This window comes from Lampris incognitus, chromosome 8 (assembly GCF_029633865.1).
Source record: "Lampris incognitus isolate fLamInc1 chromosome 8, fLamInc1.hap2, whole genome shotgun sequence".
Classification (NCBI taxonomy): Eukaryota; Metazoa; Chordata; class Actinopteri; order Lampriformes; family Lampridae; genus Lampris; species Lampris incognitus.
The window spans coordinates 54,364,413-54,383,136 of record NC_079218.1 but is presented as its reverse complement, the minus strand read 5'-3'; the positions used below and the strand labels follow the sequence as shown (position 1 = coordinate 54,383,136).

General features: G+C 46.0%; 1 protein-coding gene across 1 annotated transcript in view; it reads left to right on the top strand.

Annotated features, from left to right (window-relative positions):
- The window catches only part of LOC130116453 (cell surface glycoprotein MUC18-like), a 53,423-nt gene extending 36,143 nt beyond the window's left edge, over window positions 1–17,280 (top strand). The window contains exons 13-16 of the mRNA XM_056284359.1: window positions 1,971–2,006; window positions 14,887–15,016; window positions 16,769–16,886; window positions 17,191–17,280. Coding sequence (XP_056140334.1) covers window positions 1,971–2,006; window positions 14,887–15,016; window positions 16,769–16,886 — 284 coding nt within the window. The 3' untranslated portion in view covers window positions 17,191–17,280. The remainder of the gene's footprint in view (window positions 1–1,970; window positions 2,007–14,886; window positions 15,017–16,768; window positions 16,887–17,190) is intronic.
- Window positions 17,281–18,724: the final 1,444 nt, after the last annotated feature.

Below are 18,724 nucleotides of genomic sequence, written 5' to 3'. Positions count from 1 at the left end.
TACATATCTGAAGATTGTTGTGTTGTAGTGTTGTTATTCTATGTTAAGTACACTGAGAGAGCCACGAAACCAGAGTCAAATTACATGTATGTGCAAACCTACATGGCCAATGAACGTGATTCTGATTCTGATTCAGAAATCTGTAGGTTTTCCCCGTAGACACTGTACTGTTGAGTATGGTGATGGGGGACAGTGTTGGGTGGGGTGGGGTGGGGGCTGCTCCTGAACTCCACTGTCATCTGCAGTTTCTGGCGTGTTCAGCTCCAGGTTGTTATGGCCGCACCAGAGGGCCAAGCTGTTCAACCTCCTGTCTACGTATATGCAGACTCGTCACTGTCCAGGATGAGGCCAGTGATGGCTGTGTTGTCTTCAAACTTGAGTTTAACAGACGGGGTCCCCTGAGGTGCAGTCACTTGTGTAGAGGGAGAAGAGTAGAGGGGGATCACACATCCCTGGGGGGGGGGGCAGTGCTGATTGTCTGGGTGCTGGATGTGAGTTTTCCAACCCTCACCAGCTGCCTCCTGTCTGTCAGGAAATTTTCGATCCACTGGCCAATGGGGGCTGGTACAGTGAGCCGGGTGAGTTTGGGGTGGAGGATATGTGAGACGATGGTGTTGAACGCTGAGAACAAAATACTTCATTACTTCATTACTGTACTGGAAATACTGTACAAAAGATGTACACCACGGCACGTGTGCAATAAGATTTTGAATTGAAGTAGTGACACATCATTGAAGGCTTTGGTTGTTACCTGTTTGAAAGTTTATATTGCCAACAAGGATTTCTCCCGACGGTTCGGTCACGGACAGCAGGTGATGAATACGTCGCTGTCCTGTGAAGCTGACAGCAAGAAGCAGCTGGTTAAACTGACTGCAGAAACAGTTTGGCCATGTCAAAAGTAAACTTAATGTTCGCTCTTGTCGGATCTACATATTTACTGTAGTTTATAGGCTAGTAATCTAGTCTATAAACTACAGTAAATATGTATACTGTAGTTTATAGGGTAGATTACTAGCTTATAAACTACAGTTTATAAGTGGTCTATTCCGTTGTCTACCAACACAGGCATCGTTGGATCGAATCCCCTTATTCTCTCCAGCTTGGTGTCGGGTGTCCCTGCAGACACAATTGGCCGTGTCTGTGGGTGGGAAGCCAGATGTGGGTATGTGTCCTGTTCGCTGCACTAGTGCCTCCTCTGGTCGGTCGGGGCGCCTGTTCGGGGGGGAGGGGGAACTGGGGAGAACAGCATGATCCTCCCACATGCTACGTCCCCCTGGTGAAACTCCTTACTGCCAGGTGAAAAGCGGCTGGGGACGCCACATGTATCAGAGGAGACATGTGGTAGTCTGCAGCCCTCCCCGGATTGGCAGAGGGGGTGGGGCAGTGACTGGAACAGCCTGGAAGCATGGGGTAATTGGCCGTATACAACTGGGGGAGGAAACGGGGAAGAAATCCAAAAAAAAAGTCTTACCTGGGTGGAAGCAGAAGTCAGTACAGTATGATGACTTGTCCAGGGTATCTCCTTGCCTTCCCCAGGTACTGCTCTGCTAACCCCCCCCCCCCAGAAACCTGGAGTGGTAATACTATATGGGTAAATGAAGGAACAGCAGAGCACTATATTCATATCAACATGGCCACCATAATGGTATCACCATATGGTGACATGATAAAGGGATATCACTGTATTACCTAGTAGAGAAAAACACTATTGGATTTAACAGGTTTTGCTTACAACCTTGGTGTCGACATTCCAAATAATGAAATGTTTTTTGCAGCTTTACCTGTGCCTACGTGAGACTATATACTAAGAAATTTGTTATTAGTTTACATTGATGTAGGAATGTGGGAATATGAATAAATTCAAAATATAACATTGCAGAATTTGAAAAACCTGTGTCTATGTTTAGGGGACATTTGATTGATGTGGAGGGATTCTCGTTCTAATGTTCTAATGTTCCCTTTGTTCACAGTTCCCATGGTCACATCATCTTCTTCCTTCTCTGCTGGTAAGATCATCACCCTCTTGTACTGCTCTTTCCTTCCCAGAGAACCCTCTCCTCTCTGGCCCTTGAGCTTCATATCAGTTCAGTGCGGTTAAAAACCCTGAAGAAGACTGCACAAAGTTGCTTCATTGGTCTGAGAGTAAACATTATTGATGAGCACACATTTAGAAAGAGATGGACTGCGGGTCAGTTCTCCCCATCCTTGAAAGGTATCCAAAGACTATTTAACTTCATAAACCCTGGATACACTGGTTTAAGAAAAACAAAGGAACTTTGTTGACAGCATGCCAGCCCATTTGTCCCCCATAAATCTGAAACCTGTGATGGCCTGGCGGCCTGTCCAGGGTGTCTCCCCGCCTGCCGCCCAGTGACTGTTGGGATAGGCTCCAGAACCCCCGCGACCCTGAGAGCAGGATAAGCGGTTTGGATAATGGATGGATGAGATCTGAAACCTTGCACAGGTCTCAACATAAATCTCCCTCCTCCCAAATATGTTTCCCTTTTTGACATGGGACCCACGCTACCAACCTACGGCCTCTTGCCGAGGTCATACACACAAAAGGGCGTGTGTGTTCCTGATGAGTGGAGAATGTGAGCGTGCCCAGTTGTTTGAACTACTATATGTACATTTGAACAAGCCATTTGCTTGTGATCTAGGGGTCGAATCTACTAGGGGACGCAAATTAGTGCAAGTTTGCCGACAATTAGCACCGATGAGGGTGGGCAGTTTAACGTAGCATTGACTAAAACTATGCAGGGTAATTAACACGGGTGCATTCTTGTTACTCTAATTATGACCTGCACTATATAAACACATTTTGCACGTGTCCCTTCAATTGCTCCTTCTGCATTTGGAAACTCTGCGTTATTATAGAAAACCCGTTTAGTTGCATCGAAAGCATCAATGGTCATTTGAACCGTAGGCCTGTATGAGTTTGCACTCCTCACATTAGTGCATGAAGAACTTGCAGCAGTGTGGGTGCATTTCAGTTTGATCATAGAACATTAGAGCATTGGATGTCCATCCATCCATCCATCCATCCATTATCCAAGCCGCTTATCCTGCTCTCAGGGTCGTGGGGATGGATGTATTGTTTCAAAATCTCAGTTACTTGGTTCTGAAATAAATGAAGAGTTGGGATTTTGGGCTTATCAATTTCAATTGTTTAATTTTTGTTTTATATTTTGAAAATGGAAAATTGCAATACTCAAGAGTGTCCACCATTTAGTGGGAAGAACCGGAGGCAATTTAATGAAGTATGTCAAGGACTTTCTTTGTTGCTGAGTTGACATGATTCCTTCTAGTTTGTGGTTTCACATCTTTGGTTTCCTCCAGCAAATCAAGAATAATGTGAGTTGGCAGGCAGTGAATTTGCACAATGTTTTCTTCTGACATTGTACCTAAACTCGTTCCTTTCTGATATGGTTTCTCTGTATCATGCAATAATAATAATAATAATAATAATAATGAGGATGATAATAATAATAATCATTACATGCAATGTCTTCTCCAAGTCAGACTGACACCTTGTGACCCCCGCCATGTGGTGCAAAGACTCAAGACATGCTTTTCAGAGGCATTAAATAGTGCCAAAACCTTACTTATTGCAAGTCTTGACAAATCACACTCAGGGTTTATTTCCATAATCTTCCAATTTTTTTGATTTTGAAATGGGTGTCTCCAGTGAAACCAAGGTGCAAAAAGATTTGACCCACCCATTCCTTAACTTCATTCATGCAAAATGACGATTGTGTCCTTAATATCTTCATGCATGCTCAATAATCCAGGTAGGAAAATCCCACCAAGTTGAATTAGTTCATCTGGACACAACGTTTACTGAGAGAAACATTTCATCATCATCCAAGTGACCTCTTCAGTCTCAGCTGACTGCAGGTATCCCCACCCTTATAAGCAATACAGTGGCATAACGACCGAAACCATCGATTAGTTTCATATGCAAATTACTGTAACTAGAGTTAAAATGGCCAACGCCGACCGAAGAGAGGAGAAGGACAACAGCTGTCGTAAGTGTAAACCAGGGGGGATTCCGTATGTGGTGGGAGTGTCAGACCAACATGATCTCACAGAAATACGTGAAATGACTATGACCTCTTAACACTGGCATTATGTGGTGGTGGCATGTAATGTGTTAGAATGACGTGCCGGCACCATGGAAACAATGCCAATGGAAAGTCAATCAGGATCCTTTGTTGTGCTGAACACACGAATTCCCTGATTCAACAACGTCATGCAAATGAGTGGTGTTTAATTTTTCTAGTTAACAAAATTTTATTTTATTATTATTTTTATTGTCATTTGAATGAATATAGTGCCTTAGTTAAGATTTTTTGTTCTCTAAAAACCCTAACCCTAACCATAAAGATCCTAATTGACTTTCCATTGGCATTGTTCCATGGTGCCGGCACCTCATGTGTTCGGCATGTCATTTTAACGCATTACGTGCCACCACCACGTAATGTGAGTGTTAAGAGGTCACAGAGCTGACCCAAGGCTTTATGGGGCCCTAAGCAGAATTTGATTTGCCCCACCCCACGCTAAACCCACCTCCCACGCTACACCCACCTCCCACCAATATTATGTCCATGCTTGATTCAATTCAATTCAATTCAGTTTATTGTCATTAAAAACAATGTGCAGGCACATGTTAAAAATTAAATGAGGGCTGTGGCTTCACCAAACAGTGTAAGACAGACACAGACAAACACAGCAAACACAATATAAGATATAAACACATGAAGACCAAAAGCTAAAAAATAAGTTAAAGAAAGCTGGAATACAAAATATTTAAAAATATCTACAGACATTCAGTGGGTGGCCAGGTTCAGGTGGGCAACAGCTTGTGGAAAGAAGCTGTTTTTGAGCCTGGTAGTGCGGGCTCTGAGGCTCCTGTAGCGCCTCCCAGAGCATAGGGAGGAGAACAGTCCATGGTTGGGGTGGGTGGGATCTCTGCTGATGCTCAGACCCCTTCGAAGGCAGCGTTTGTGATAAATGTCTCTTATGGCTTGGAGCTGGGTACCGGTGATATGCTGGGCTGCCTTGACAATCCTCTGCAGAGCTTTCTGGTCTACTGAGGTGCAGTTGCCGTACCACACTGAGATGCAGATGGTCAGGATGCTCTCTATGGTGCAGTGGTAGAAGTTGGTGAGAATTTTGGGGGCTAGATGGGCACTCCTCAGCCTCCTCAGGAAATGCAGGCATTGTTGGGCCTTTTTAACAAGGGCCTGGGTGTTTAATGTCCAGGAAAGTTCCTCGCTGATGTGGACTCCAAGGAATTTAAAACTGGAAACACGCTCCACGTCCACCCCATTGATGTGTATGGGGGAGTGGCTGCAGCTTCTAGACCTCCTGAAGTCCACAATCAGCTCCTTCGTCTTCTGCACATTGAGGACAAGATTGTTGGTAGTACACCATGATGTGAGGTGCTGAATCTCCTCCCTGTAGGCCGTCTCATCATTGTTGATGATATGGCCAATGACTGTGGTGTCATCTGCAAACTTAACTATAACATTTGAGGGGTGAGTTGGCAGGCAGTCGTGGGTAAAGAGGGAGAAAAGGAGGGGGCTCGGAACACAGCCTTGAGGGGCACCTGTGCTGAGGTGGAGGAGGTGTGGTCGCCTAACCTAACAGACTGAAGTCTATTGGGCAGGAAGTCCAGGGTCCAGTTACAGAGGGAGGGGTTGAGGCCAAGGGAGAGGAGTTTGGTGGTTAGTTTGGCGGGGATGATAGTGTTGAAGGCAGAGCTATAATCTATAAACAGCATCCGGATGTATGTGTTGTTAAGTTCAAGGTGGGTCAGAGCAAAGTGCAGGGCAGTGGCAATGGCATCCTCATTAGACCTTTTGGGACAGTAGGCGAGCTGATGTTGGTCGAATGTGGGGGGGGGGTAATGTTTTCAATGTGAGCCAGAACCAGTCTCTAAAAGCACTTCATGGCAATGGGGGTGAGTGCTATGGGTCGGTAGTCATTCAGACATGTGGATATTGGTTTCTTGGGGACAGGAATGATAGAGGTGGTCTTGTGAAGACCTCAGCCAAGCTGGTCGGCACATTCCCGGAGGACCCGACCCGGTATGCCGTCCGGTCCGGCAGCCTTCTGTGTGTTCACTCTGCGCAGTGATTCTCTGACCTCTGCAATCGATAGAGTGAGCACCTGGTTTTCTGGGTGGCTGGGGATTTTTGTGGCCAGGTCAGTATTATCCTTGTTGAAGCAGGCATAGAAATGATTTAGCTTGTCTGGCAGGGAGGCATCATGGACAGCGGGACCGCTATTGGAGCATTTGTAGTCTGTGATAGACTGAATGCCTTGCCACATTCGCCGGGGATCAGAGTTATTGTGAAAGTGGTCCTCTGTTCGTAGGGATTATTTATGTTTGGCTGTTCTGATGCCCTTTTTGAGGTTGGATCTGGCTGCGCTGTAGGCCTCACAGCTACCTGACTTGAATGCTGCATCCCAGACTTTCAGCAGCTGCCGGACCTCACCGGTCATCCAGGTTTTCTGGTTTGGAAAGGCGCAGATTTATTTTTTTGTTGTGACACTCTCAGTGTAAAAGTTAATGTAGGCTAGTATGGCAGATGTCTATTTATTAATGTCTGTATGGGAGCCATGGGTAGCTGAATTAAATTACATTACATTACATTACAGTCATTTAGCCGACGCTTTTATCCAAAGCGACTTACAATAAGTGCATTTAACATAGCAAATAAGGAGAACTATTAGTCATCAGAGGTCATAAGTGCATCTAAACAAGCATCTAAGAGCAAAACCAGTGCTTAAGTAACATCCTGACATCAGTGGGGAGTTCATTCCACCACTGTGGGACCAGGACAGAAAAGAGCCGTGACCGGGTCGATCAGCAGCGAGGGCCTCTGAGCGAGTAACGGGGCAACCAGGCGTCCCAAGGCAGCAGAGCGATGTGGTCGGGCGGGGGTGTACAGCTTGACCATGGCCTGGAGATAGGAAGGAGCTGTTCCTTTCACTACCCTGTAGGCTAGCACCAGAGTCTTAAACTGGATGCGAGCAGCTACTGGGAGCCAATGTAGGGACGTGAGAAGGGGAGTTGTGTGAGAGAACTTAGGGCGGTTGAATACCAGACGAGCTGCAGCTTTCTGAACAAGCTTCAGAGGTCTGATGGCCGACGCCGGGGCGCCAGCAAGGAGGGAGTTGCCATAGTCCAGCCGGGAGATGACCAGAGCCTGGATGAGCACCTGTGCCATCTCGTCGGTGAGGAATGGTCGAATCCCCCTGATGTTATAGAGGAGAAATCTGCAGGAGCGAGCAACCGATGCAGCGTTTTCAGCAAACGACAGTTGGTCATCCAGGATCACACCCAGATTCCTCACAGTCCGAGTTGGCGTCACCACGGTGTTGTCAATGGTGATGGCCAGGTCTCGGTGCGGGCAACCTTTCCCGGGAGGAACATCAGCTCTGTCTTGTCCAGATTGAGCTTCAGGTGGTGTGTCGCCATCCACTCCGAAATGTCAGTCAAGCATGCAGCAATGCATGTCTCTACTTATGTGTCAGGGGGAGGAAAGGACAAGATCAGCTGGGTGTTATCAGCATAACAATGGTAAGAGAAGCCATGCAAGCAAATAATAGAATCCAGGGATGTCGTGTACAGGGAGAAAAGGAGAGGACCCAGAACCGAACCCTGTGGAATGCCTGTAGTCAATCTGTGAGGCTCCGACACATATCCCCTCCATGTCACCTGGTAGGAGCGACCCATCAGGTAGGTTGCAAACATTGAGAGTGCAGAGCCTGTGACACCCAGCCCCTCAAGGGTAGAGAGGAGGATCTGGTGGTTCACTGTGTCGAACGCAGCTGACAGGTCCAGGAGTATCAGGACCGAGGAGAGAAAGTTTGCTCTCGCAGAGTGCAGCGATTCTGTCACTGCAAGGAGGGCCGTCTCTGTCAAGTGACCCACCCTGAACCCAGACTGGTTGGGGTCCAGGAGGTTGTTCTGGTGGAGATACAAAGAAAGTTGGTTAAAGACAGCATGTTGGAAAGTTTTGGATAGAAAGGGTAGAAGGGAACCTGGTCTGTAGTTTTTGATGTCAGAGGGGTTAAGTGGTGGTTTCTTGAGAAGGGGGGTGACTCTAGCAGTCTTGAAGGCAGATGGAAAGCATCCTGCCTGGAGGGAGGTGTTTATGAGGTGGGTTAGATAGGGAAGGAGTTCAGGTGGTATAGACTGAAGAAGAGGGGAGGGGACCGCGTCAAGGGAGCATGTAGTGGGGCGACTGGATGTGATCAGGTTGAGGACCTCGTCGGGGGAGAGGGGAGCGAGGTGGGATAGGGTGGAACGTGGAGAGGTGAGGGAGGGTGCAGAGGGTGGGATAGTGCAAGCAGCACTATCCGGGTGGTGAGAAAAGGAGGATCTGATGTCGTTTACCTTCTTGTCAAAGAAGTTGGCTAAGTCAACAGGGAGAAGGGAGGAAGTAGGAGGAGGAGGTGGGGGTTGAAGAAGTTTAGAGAAGGTTTCAAAGAGTTTCTTAGGATTAGAGGCAGAGGATAGGATTTTAGAGCGATAGAAGGCAGCCTCAGCAGCAGAAAGGGAGGAGGAGAAAGTGGAAAGAAGAGATTGGAAGTTGAGAATGTCCTCTGGAAATTTGCCTTTTCTCCATTTGCACTCTGCCACTCTCAGGCTCCGTCTGTCAGTACATACTGAGTCGGTCAGCCAAGGGGCAGGTGGAGTTGGGTGTGCAGGCCTGGAGGTGAGGGGACAGAGATTGTCCAGAGAAGAGGAGAGGGTAGAGAGAAGAAGATCAGTAGCAGTGTCAGGGGGTAGGAGAAAGAAAGATTCAGGTGTAGGGAGGATAGAGGTAACAGAGGAAGAAAGCTCAGTGGCGGAGAGAGAGTGGAGTTGTCTACGGGTGGAAACCATGTGGGTAGGGGAAGGGACTGAGGGGGGTGAAGAGAGGGAGAGAGAGTAAGACATGAAATAGTGGTCAGAGAGCTGGAGGGGAGTAACAGAGAGATTGGAAATAGGACAGTGTCTAGTAAAGATAAGGTCCAGCTGGGTCGCTCTGGTGGCCGAGCAGAATAAACCGCCGTTCTTGCAACCCGCTCGTCACATGGCTGGGAGGTTCATGTCCCAGACTCGCCATAACCGGTCACGGCCAGAGCGTCCACGGGGTAAGGCATTCATTAGGCCACCCTTACCCAAGGGATAGTGGGTGTAGATCGGTGTAGTGTTCGGGGACTCGTCGTTCTCCAGTGACCCCTCTGGCCCACCCGGGCGCCTGCAGCCAAGCAACTGAAAGCATTCTCCGTACGCCTCCTTCGCGGCCTGAAGGTGATGCAATCCATGCGAGGCTTCAGCGTGTAAAATAGCGAGAGCAGCTGACACGAGTTTGAAGGAAGCTGGTGTAACGACTATCTCCTTCCTGTGGAAACGTGAGCAAGGGGAGTTATTCAACAAGAGTTCCGGCCATATGTCATTGGGTTAATCGGGTGGGATAAGGGGAAAAACTAGAAATACATTTATTTTAAAAAAAGAAGATAGGGTCCAGCTGGTTTCCGGCCTTGTGGGTAGGAGGAGAGGGTGAGAGGTGAAGGTTAAAAGAGGAGAGGATCTACCTTGTTAGTGTGGATGTTGAAGTCACCGAGAAGGATAAGTGCAGAGTCATCAAGAGGAAAGTGCGAGACAAGTGTATCAAGCTCCTCCAGAAACTCACCAAGGGGCCTGGTGGGCGGTACACAACCACGATGGTGAGTTTGACTGGATAAGAGACAGTAACAGCATGAAATTCAAAAGAGGGCGAAGAAAACTGTGGAATGGAAACAAAAGAGTATTTCCATTTCAGGGAGATTAGCAGGCCAGTACCACCACCCCGCCTCCCAGCTCTGGGAGTGTGAGAAAAAGAGTACACGTCAGACAGAGCTGCGGGTGTGGTAGTGTTTTCTGGCATGATCCAGGTCTCAGTTAGAGCAAGAAAGTTGAGGGATGCATAGCCTGAGATAAACTCAGCTTTCAGCACCGCAGACTGGCAATTCCAGAGCCCTCTTGGAACCACTTGCTCAACGTGAGTGGAGAGAGTGGGATAGATGAGATTGGTAGGGTCACAGCGCCTAGGAGTGACCCAACGTCTATGCCAGCCCCAGGAAGAGGAAAGGACAGGAATGCGAAGGAAACACAGTCTATACTAGGTACACAAAATACAGATGACTGACCATATCTAAAAAGAGCAGTCCGTGCTTGCAAAGTATTGGCTTGAAAAAGTTGCGCTTGCCTTTGTTCACTCTAGCCTTTGTTCAACCTAGGCGTGTTTGCCTGACGCTTGGCAGTGATTTAAAGAAGACTGATTGCTAATTGTCTGCCACGAGTGCAGGCCACACCCTGGCCACTTAACACCCTCACGCCGCTGGGCGCACGCGCTTCCGATGGCCTTACGGCCCCACCATCCCACTTCTGACACCAATGTAGCGAATTCGGGGGGGGGGGGGGGACAGTCCGGGAACCGCCACAGTCGGGACGCGAACCCGTGTCTCCCGCTCCGCAAGCGACAACGTTAACCAGTCGACTAAAGGGTCCGACCCGTTTGTCAAGGACCAACGTGTCTACTTATCCATGCACGCTACAATACATAGTGATGCATTATGTTCTGTTAAAGCTATTTACGTTGGAGACCGCTAGGTGGCACTACTATGGTTAATATGTCCCAGGTACTGTGAGTTACGCATGTGTAGAATGAGTAGAAGAAGTAAAACGTGTCGATGAAAAACTACTAAGTAAAGCAAAATAGTTGAACTTTTGTAGACATAACTGTTTGTCACATGCAGTGTCACACGTTTTATAGAACCACAAAATCAATTTCGTGATCTGATGACTCCAGAAATTAAACTTCACAGTTCACGAAATATGAATGACCAGCAGGGGGCACCGTTGCTTATACCAAATGCTTTTGCTCCATAGCGTACCTCTGACGGCTACACATTACTACTGCTACTTTTGGCTGCTTCCGTTAGGGGGCTCCACAGCGGATCATCCGTTTCCATCTCTTCCTGTCCTCTGCATCTTCTTCTGTCACACCAGCCACCTGCATGTCCTCCCTCACCACATCCATAAACCTCCTCTTTGGCCTTCCTCTTCTCCTCTTCCCTGGCAGCTCCATATTCAGCATCCTTCTCCCAGTATACCCAGCATCTCTCCTCCACACATGTCCAAACCATCTCAATCTTGTCTCTCTTGCTTTGTCTCCAAACCGTCCAACCTGAGCTGTCCCTCTAATATACTCGTTCCTAATCCTGTCCTTCTTCATCACTCCCAATGAAAATCTTATCATCTTCATCTCTGCCACCTCCAGCTCCACCTCCTGTCTTTTCATCAGTGCCACTGTCTCCAAACCATACAACATAGCTGGTCTCACTACCATCTTGTAAACCTTCCCTTTAACTCTTGCTGGTACCCTTCTGTCACAGATCACTCCTGACACACTTCTCCACCCACTCCACCCTGCCTGCACCCTCTTCTTCACCTCTCTTCTGCACTCCCTATTACTTTGGACAGTTGACCCCAAATATTTAAACTCATGCGTCTTCATCACCTCTACTGCTTGCATCCTCACCATTCCCATGTCCTCCCTCTCATTCAGGCATACTATGTTAGATCAATCTGTAAGACTGTTATTACGCCCCCCTGTGGTCATGTTTTGAATTCCACCGTGGGACATATTGATTTGAAAAATGTCTGGAGTCAATGTCATAAATACTGTCAAGGTCAAAGAAGTTACATTCAAGATGACCCATAGAGTTTCCCCAGTGAAACGCTTTATTGCAAGTAGATTTAAAACAGACTGATGATAAATGTGTATTCTGTGAAAACGACTCTAAGCCACCTTTTCTGGAACTGCCCACATGTTGGTACATTTTGGACGGATTTATCAAAATTCATTCTTAGGAAAACCTCTTTCAAGCTTACCTCTTAATTGTAAGATATCCTGCTTCTATTTAAGCCCATAGATAAAGACCCCAACACGATGTTTGTTGTAAATTTATTAATTACTCTTGGCAGATTCTTTGTTATAGGATGAAATGGAATGGGGGGAAAACCCCAAACTGAATGTATTCTTGATAGACATGCAAAACTACATCAAGACCATTCATTTATGTAAATACATCATTTGTGTAAATACATCATTTATGTAAATACATCATTTATATGAATACATCATTTGTGTAAATACATCATTTGTGTAAATACATCATTTATGTAAAACCAAAAAGAATTCGAACTGTTAATATTTTGGGGAAGTGTAAGGTAACATTTGAATGATTGATTGTGTGTCTGTGTTCAGTGTTACGTTTATGCACGTTTATTGTATTGTTATTTTTAATGTCTCGTATATTTGTTCTTTGTCATTAAAAAAAACCCAAATGTATTAAGAAATTTGAATTGGTGAACTATGACCTTTTGGTAATACAAAAAAATAGATCTTGAAAAAGTAAATCTCTAGATTTTTACTTTATATAAGCTTCTTTTTTTAACATATAACATTTGCACAAGGCAGTTAGGTTATCACAATCCTGTCAAATACTCAATGCATGCAGGGGAGAGTAGGGAAAGAGAGGCAGACCCTGGGCCGACAGCCTTTGGTTTAAGCAACAGTGCCACCTGCTGGTCATTCATCCGGCATGAACGGTGAAGTTTAACTTCTGAGTCATCAGGTCACAAAACTGGTTGTGTGGTTCTGGAAACGCCTTTTGTCCGCGGAATGAAGCCTGTCACTCTGCATGCACGCGGTCGTTGGTTTGGGTCTGTGCTGTTTTTACCTGCAGTCAGCTGAGACTGATGACGTCACTACACGGTACCGGCTCCACTCGACTCGCTTCTGTGTCCACAGACCACGGTGTGGATTTTCGGCTCTCCATTTTTTTTCAATTTCAAAATGTGATGTTAAGATAACGCCGCTTCGGCCGCTCCGGTCTTTAAAAATGCCGGGCGATATCCCACGTGCGCTTGGATGACGCATGACGCAAAACGACGCATGACGTGTTTCTCTGACCGATCAGAGGTCTGCAGTGATTTATGGCGCCCGCTCCAGTTTTTTTGGAACCCTGACAAAGGTGTTGTAGCAGAGAAGTGGTAACAGTTACCAAAATGCTGGTACTTTCCAGTAATGGAAAACCAAAAACGGGCGAGCCGAGCCGAGCCGAGCCGAGCCGAGCCGGTACCATGTAGTGTAAAAGGGGCAGTAGATGAGTGATGAAACGTTTCTGTCAACAAACGTTGTTGAACTGATTCAGCCTTCTTGGATTGTGGCCTCATAGTGAATCTTGATAGTAGCGTTTTAACACCAAAGAGGGTTTGTGCGGGTGTTTAATGTCAGCGCCTCACCATCTCACCTGCTGCTGAGAACAGACAGACCTCTTCCTGTACTGCAGTTACTTCCTGACCATTACCCTCTTCCTGTACTGCAGTTACTTCCTGACCATTACCCTCTTCCTGTACTACAGTTACTTCCTGACCATTACCCTCTTCCTGTACTGCAGTTACTTCCTGACCATTACCCTCTTCCTGTACTACAGTTACTTCCTGACCATTACCCTCTTCCTGTACTGCAGTTACTTCCTGACCATTACCCTCTTCCTGTACTACAGTTACTTCCTGACCATTACCCTCTTCCTGTACTGCAGTTACTTCCTGACCATTACCCTCTTCCTGTACTACAGTTACTTCCTGACCATTACCCTCTTCCTGTACTGCAGTTACTTCCTGACCATTACCCTCTTCCTGTACTGCAGTTACTTCCTGACCATTACTCTCATCCTGTACTGCAGTTACTTCCTGACCATTACCCTCTTCCTGTACTGCAGTTACTTCCTGACCATTACCCTCTTCCTGTACTGCAGTTACTTCCTGACCATTACCCTCTTCCTGTACTGCAGTTACTTCCTGACCATTACCCTCTTCCTGTACTGCAGTTACTTCCTGACCATTACCCTCTTCCTGTACTGTAGTTACTTCCTGACCATTACCCTCTTCCTGTACTGTAGTTACTTCCTGACCATTACCCTCTTCCTGTACTGCAGTTACTTCCTGACCATTACCCTCTTCCTGTACTGTAGTTACTTCCTGACCATTACTCTCTTCCTGTACTGTAGTTACTTCCTGACCATTACCCTCTTCCTGTACTGCAGTTACTTCCTAACCATTACCCTCTTCCTGTACTGCAGTTACTTCCTGACCATTACCCTCTTCCTGTACTGCAGTTACTTCCTGACCATTTCAATACACAGTAATTGCTCCGGACGTTGAGTTTGTACTGACCTTCTGTTGTCCCACAACACACCTCTGACTGAACAAATCCTTGTACCCTTGTTGGTCATTTTTCTGCAACATGTCTGCAGTTAGTTATTCTATTTAGTTATTCTATTTGGTTATTCTATTTAGTTATTCTATTTAGTTATTCTATTTAGTTATTCTATTTGGTTATTCTATTTAGTTATTCTATTTAGTTATTCTATTTAGTTATTCTATTTGGTTATTCTATTTGGTTATTCTATTTAGTTTTTCTATTTGGTTATTCTATTTAGTTATTCTATTTGGTTAGTTCTATTTAGTTATTCTATTTAGTTATTCTATTTGATTAGTTCTATTTGGTTATTCTATTTAGTTATTCTATTTGGTTAGTTCTAGTCGTATAACAGTTCTGTTACATCAGATCATAATAAACGGCAACAAACAGAAACAGAACACAAATGCAAAGTCAGTTGTACGAAAAAAAACACCAACCATAAAAAAATGTCTTGTCCCTAAACATGCACCACCTTATTGAATGTGGTTGTGTAGATAGAGGTCAGTGATGATGTCATTAATGTTCATTAATCTCCCCCCCTCTCCCCCCCTCTCTCTCTGTCTGTGTGTAGCTGAGGGCAGTGGGGTGGTCATTGTGGTGATCATTCTGTGCATCCTGCTGCTGGCGATTCTGGGGAGTGTTTTTTATTTCTTCCACAAGAAAGGCAAAATCCCGTGTGGACGCACAGGGAAGCAGGAGATGTGAGTAACACGCTGTGTGTGTGTGTGTGTGTGTGTGTGTGTGTGTGTGTGTGTGTGTGTGTGTGTGTGTGTGTGTGTGTGTGTGTGTGTGTGTGTGTCCAGTCCACGTCAGCTGTTGTCTTCGTGGTTGTCTGTTGAAACAGCCGTGTCACCATCTACAGTGGCTTCTTCAAGTTAAAGACATGAACTGTCTGGACGACGTCCATATGAAGTAAAACACGTGTTTTATTCAAATGCTGTTGTACTGGGAAGAAACAGAAACGTGTGTGTCAGCTTCAGCCATGACGTAGAGCAGGCTGACAGTCCTTCAGTCGTTTAGCTTGACTTAAGACCAGTGGCGGCTGGTGCTAAAAAAGTTTGGGGGGGGGCGCAATGTACCTTGGCGCAGCACACCTGACAGCTGCTTTCATGTCCACACAGTCACAGACTTATTAAGGACAATGTAGCCTATAGATTTTATCGGGTTGGTAGACGGTCGATGATTGACAGTCGAGATGAGGCGTCGTGGTGGGTGTGAACATAATTGACAGGCATGAGAACTGTCCAATCGCATCAGATCAAAAACATTAAAACAACACCGATTCGCTGCCAGTAAAAGTGGGCGTGTCTGGGGCAGCACAGAACTGCGCCCCCTGGAAAATCTGAAGAAACCAATCAGACAGCAGCCTCAGGTCACCTGCTCGCCACAAGTTTGAGGGCTTACATAAGATATGGTTTGGCCGGTGCCCCTCACCCAGGAAGTATATGTATTCAGACAGGAAGTACATGTATTCAGACAGGAAGTATATGTGTTTAGACAGGAAGTACATGTATTCAGACAGAAACCAACCAAATACCATTTGAACCAATATTTAATGCTGACAACACTTTTATTTCATCATTATTTGCATCATACAACTACATTATATTTAACATGTTTAAGCAGACTTTCATCTCTTGATATGTGAAGGGGCGGCGCCCCAGCGCCCTCTACTGGCCAGCCGCCACTGCTTCAGACAGAACACCCACAGTCCAGTGTGGAGTCCAGCTGTAGCGCTATGCAGCAGTGTGGGCACCCCTGGGAAAACAGCTTTGTTGACTTTCTAAGAGAAAATAAGTCACTCGGTCTCTGAACAAACTCAGATGTGACATTTCTGCAAATTGTGACGTCCAATTACTTTTTTTTGAATTTAACAAATTCCCCAAAAAATAAAACAGTAAATATGACACGTGCAAAAGTTGACGCACCTGCCTGTCTTCGTGTGCAGCCACAAAGACAACAGCTGGTCTGCACTGCACAACGTGAGTTGGTCAGCGGTGATGTCTGGGTTGTAGTGAGCGATTCTGATCAATGTTTTACTGTCTCTCTTGGTAAAAGAATCCAAGACCAGGGTCCCATCTAAACCTTGGTAGTCCTCAAGGGGGTTTTAGGGTGCACAGTGACCTTTACATTACAGTACTCACACGTGTCCCTGGAGGTCAAAGAACATGTAAATAATCACCTGTCCATCACTACATATATGCAAAACATGCAGAAGGTGCAACGTTTTGCCTTTGTGGCTCTTGAAGTCCAACGAAGGGCTAAACTTTTACTGTTATCCATTTATAGCTACAGTTTCCTTCCTCGGCTCCCTGGTCATTTTTAGAAAATTAATGGCTGAACAATAACTGTTTTAAATGTGTAAATGTGTCAGCGGTAGTCCTGCATGTGATCTTCAGTCTGGGCCGACATGAGATGTCGGTGTGTCAGCCCCGATTCTCTTCTGTCTGCAGCACCGGTGAGAAAACCTCCACAGACAACATAGTTGTGGAGCTGAAGGCCGGCACACACACGGAGGGGGCTGTTCTTCTGAAGGGCACCAGTGGAGTCAACAACGGCCCTAGTGAGTAGGTAATGATGCCTCTGCACCGTGGCCAAAAGAGCAGAAACACTTTTCCATTTCACATTTTGAACATTTTTTCCATTTTTGAAAAAATTTTGCAAAGAAAAATGTCAATTTTCGGCCTCTACTATGAACAAAAAACTGTTTTTTCATAGTAGATGCAGTAGTTACATGCAATGTTCTGCATGTTATCTAACGCACCAAGGATCATTTGAAGAATATTGAGCAGCTAATGTGGATTTACATGAAGTTAAATTCATACCGTTCCTGCCTTCTCCCTCCACCCCCCCCCCCACCCCCCATGGAATGAAGTACACGGAGCACCAGAAATGATGCATACGGACAGCCCAGCTGTCAGACGGCCAGATGAAGACCTTAGTGAGTTTGTGAGGGACCAGACAGCCGGCAGAGCCGTCAGCCACGCTGCGGCGAGGGGACCGGCCTCGCTGCACTACTTCACCACGAGGAACTGACCTGCTGCCGCACAACGCCCAACTTTTTACTTTCTGGCCAACTCTACGCAGGAGGACAAAATAACATGTACAAAGACACACACACACACACACACACACACACACACACACACACACACACACACACACACACACACTGTGTTATGTACATGTAGGTTGTTTTAGTCTGTTTTAAGTGTTCCTTTCCATCATATTTCGGTTTTTTGTACCCTTTCACCCAGATCCCTTAGTGGTTTGCTGTTTTGTGCATGTGCATGATGATGTATTTTCTTCATTATGAACTTTACATAACTGTATATTTTGAATACATATATATATTTTGTTATTTAAGATATTTTGGCGCTGATTTTGAAGTGATGTGTGCTTGCAGTATCTGTATTTGGAGCCAGTTTTTTCTTCGGCTGTACGCATCCAGAAGACAGAACAGTTTTCACAGGGTGGCGTTTCTGAGAGTTCAGTTTTAGGGAGAACATTTGTTCTGTTTCTACGTTTATAAGCACATCAGAATAAAACTGTTGCCCGCATTAGAAGTCAGAGCCGCCTTGAGAGTGAACAAAACCAAACCCCTGGTCCTGCCGGAGCTTCTCATCCCCGTGGAGCTCCTTCAGCCCGTCATCACCGGTGGACCAACACACGGACCAACCAACACACTTAGAGACCAACACACGACACGCAGAGAACCTGCCTCACTGTGACGTCACTGTCGTGTTTTGTAGACTGAAATATGTTTAGGTATGTGCTCATGTTCACGTTTTAGAAGACAGCACTGGTTTTCTCTACTGGCCTCGGGGACGAATGAGGAGCCATCTTCCCCTCAGCGTACGTTTGACTGGCAAAACTCTGCTGAGCAGTGAGTGGTCCAGGGGAACATCACCCTGGAGCAGGAAACTGGTCTGTGATTCTTCCTCCATCTCCCGTTCATCATGTGCTGGGTGTACAAAAGTAACTCCAACGTTAAAGATAAAGGAACACTACACATGTATGTACAGCAGACTCCTCCTCGTGCCAAAGGGAAACTTATTTCTGATGAAATGTTTTCATAGGCCTTGGTGTCTTCACCAGCAAAATTAAACTTCCTTCAATTTAGAAAAAACCTCTAAGGACATGGACAGGTGTAACACTTAAGGGAATTGTTTGACATTTCTGTTTTTGTTATTTTCTATTTATATTTTGAAAATTTTAATTTTGAAAAGTTTCAATGGGAGTGATGAAGAAGGACGGGATTAGGAACGAGTATATTAGAGGGACAGCTCAGGTTGGACGGCTTGGAGACAAAGCAAGAGAGGCAAGATTGAGATGGTTTGGACATGTGTGGAGGAGAGATGCTGGGTATACTGGGAGAAGGATGCTGAATATGGAGCTGCCGGGGAAGA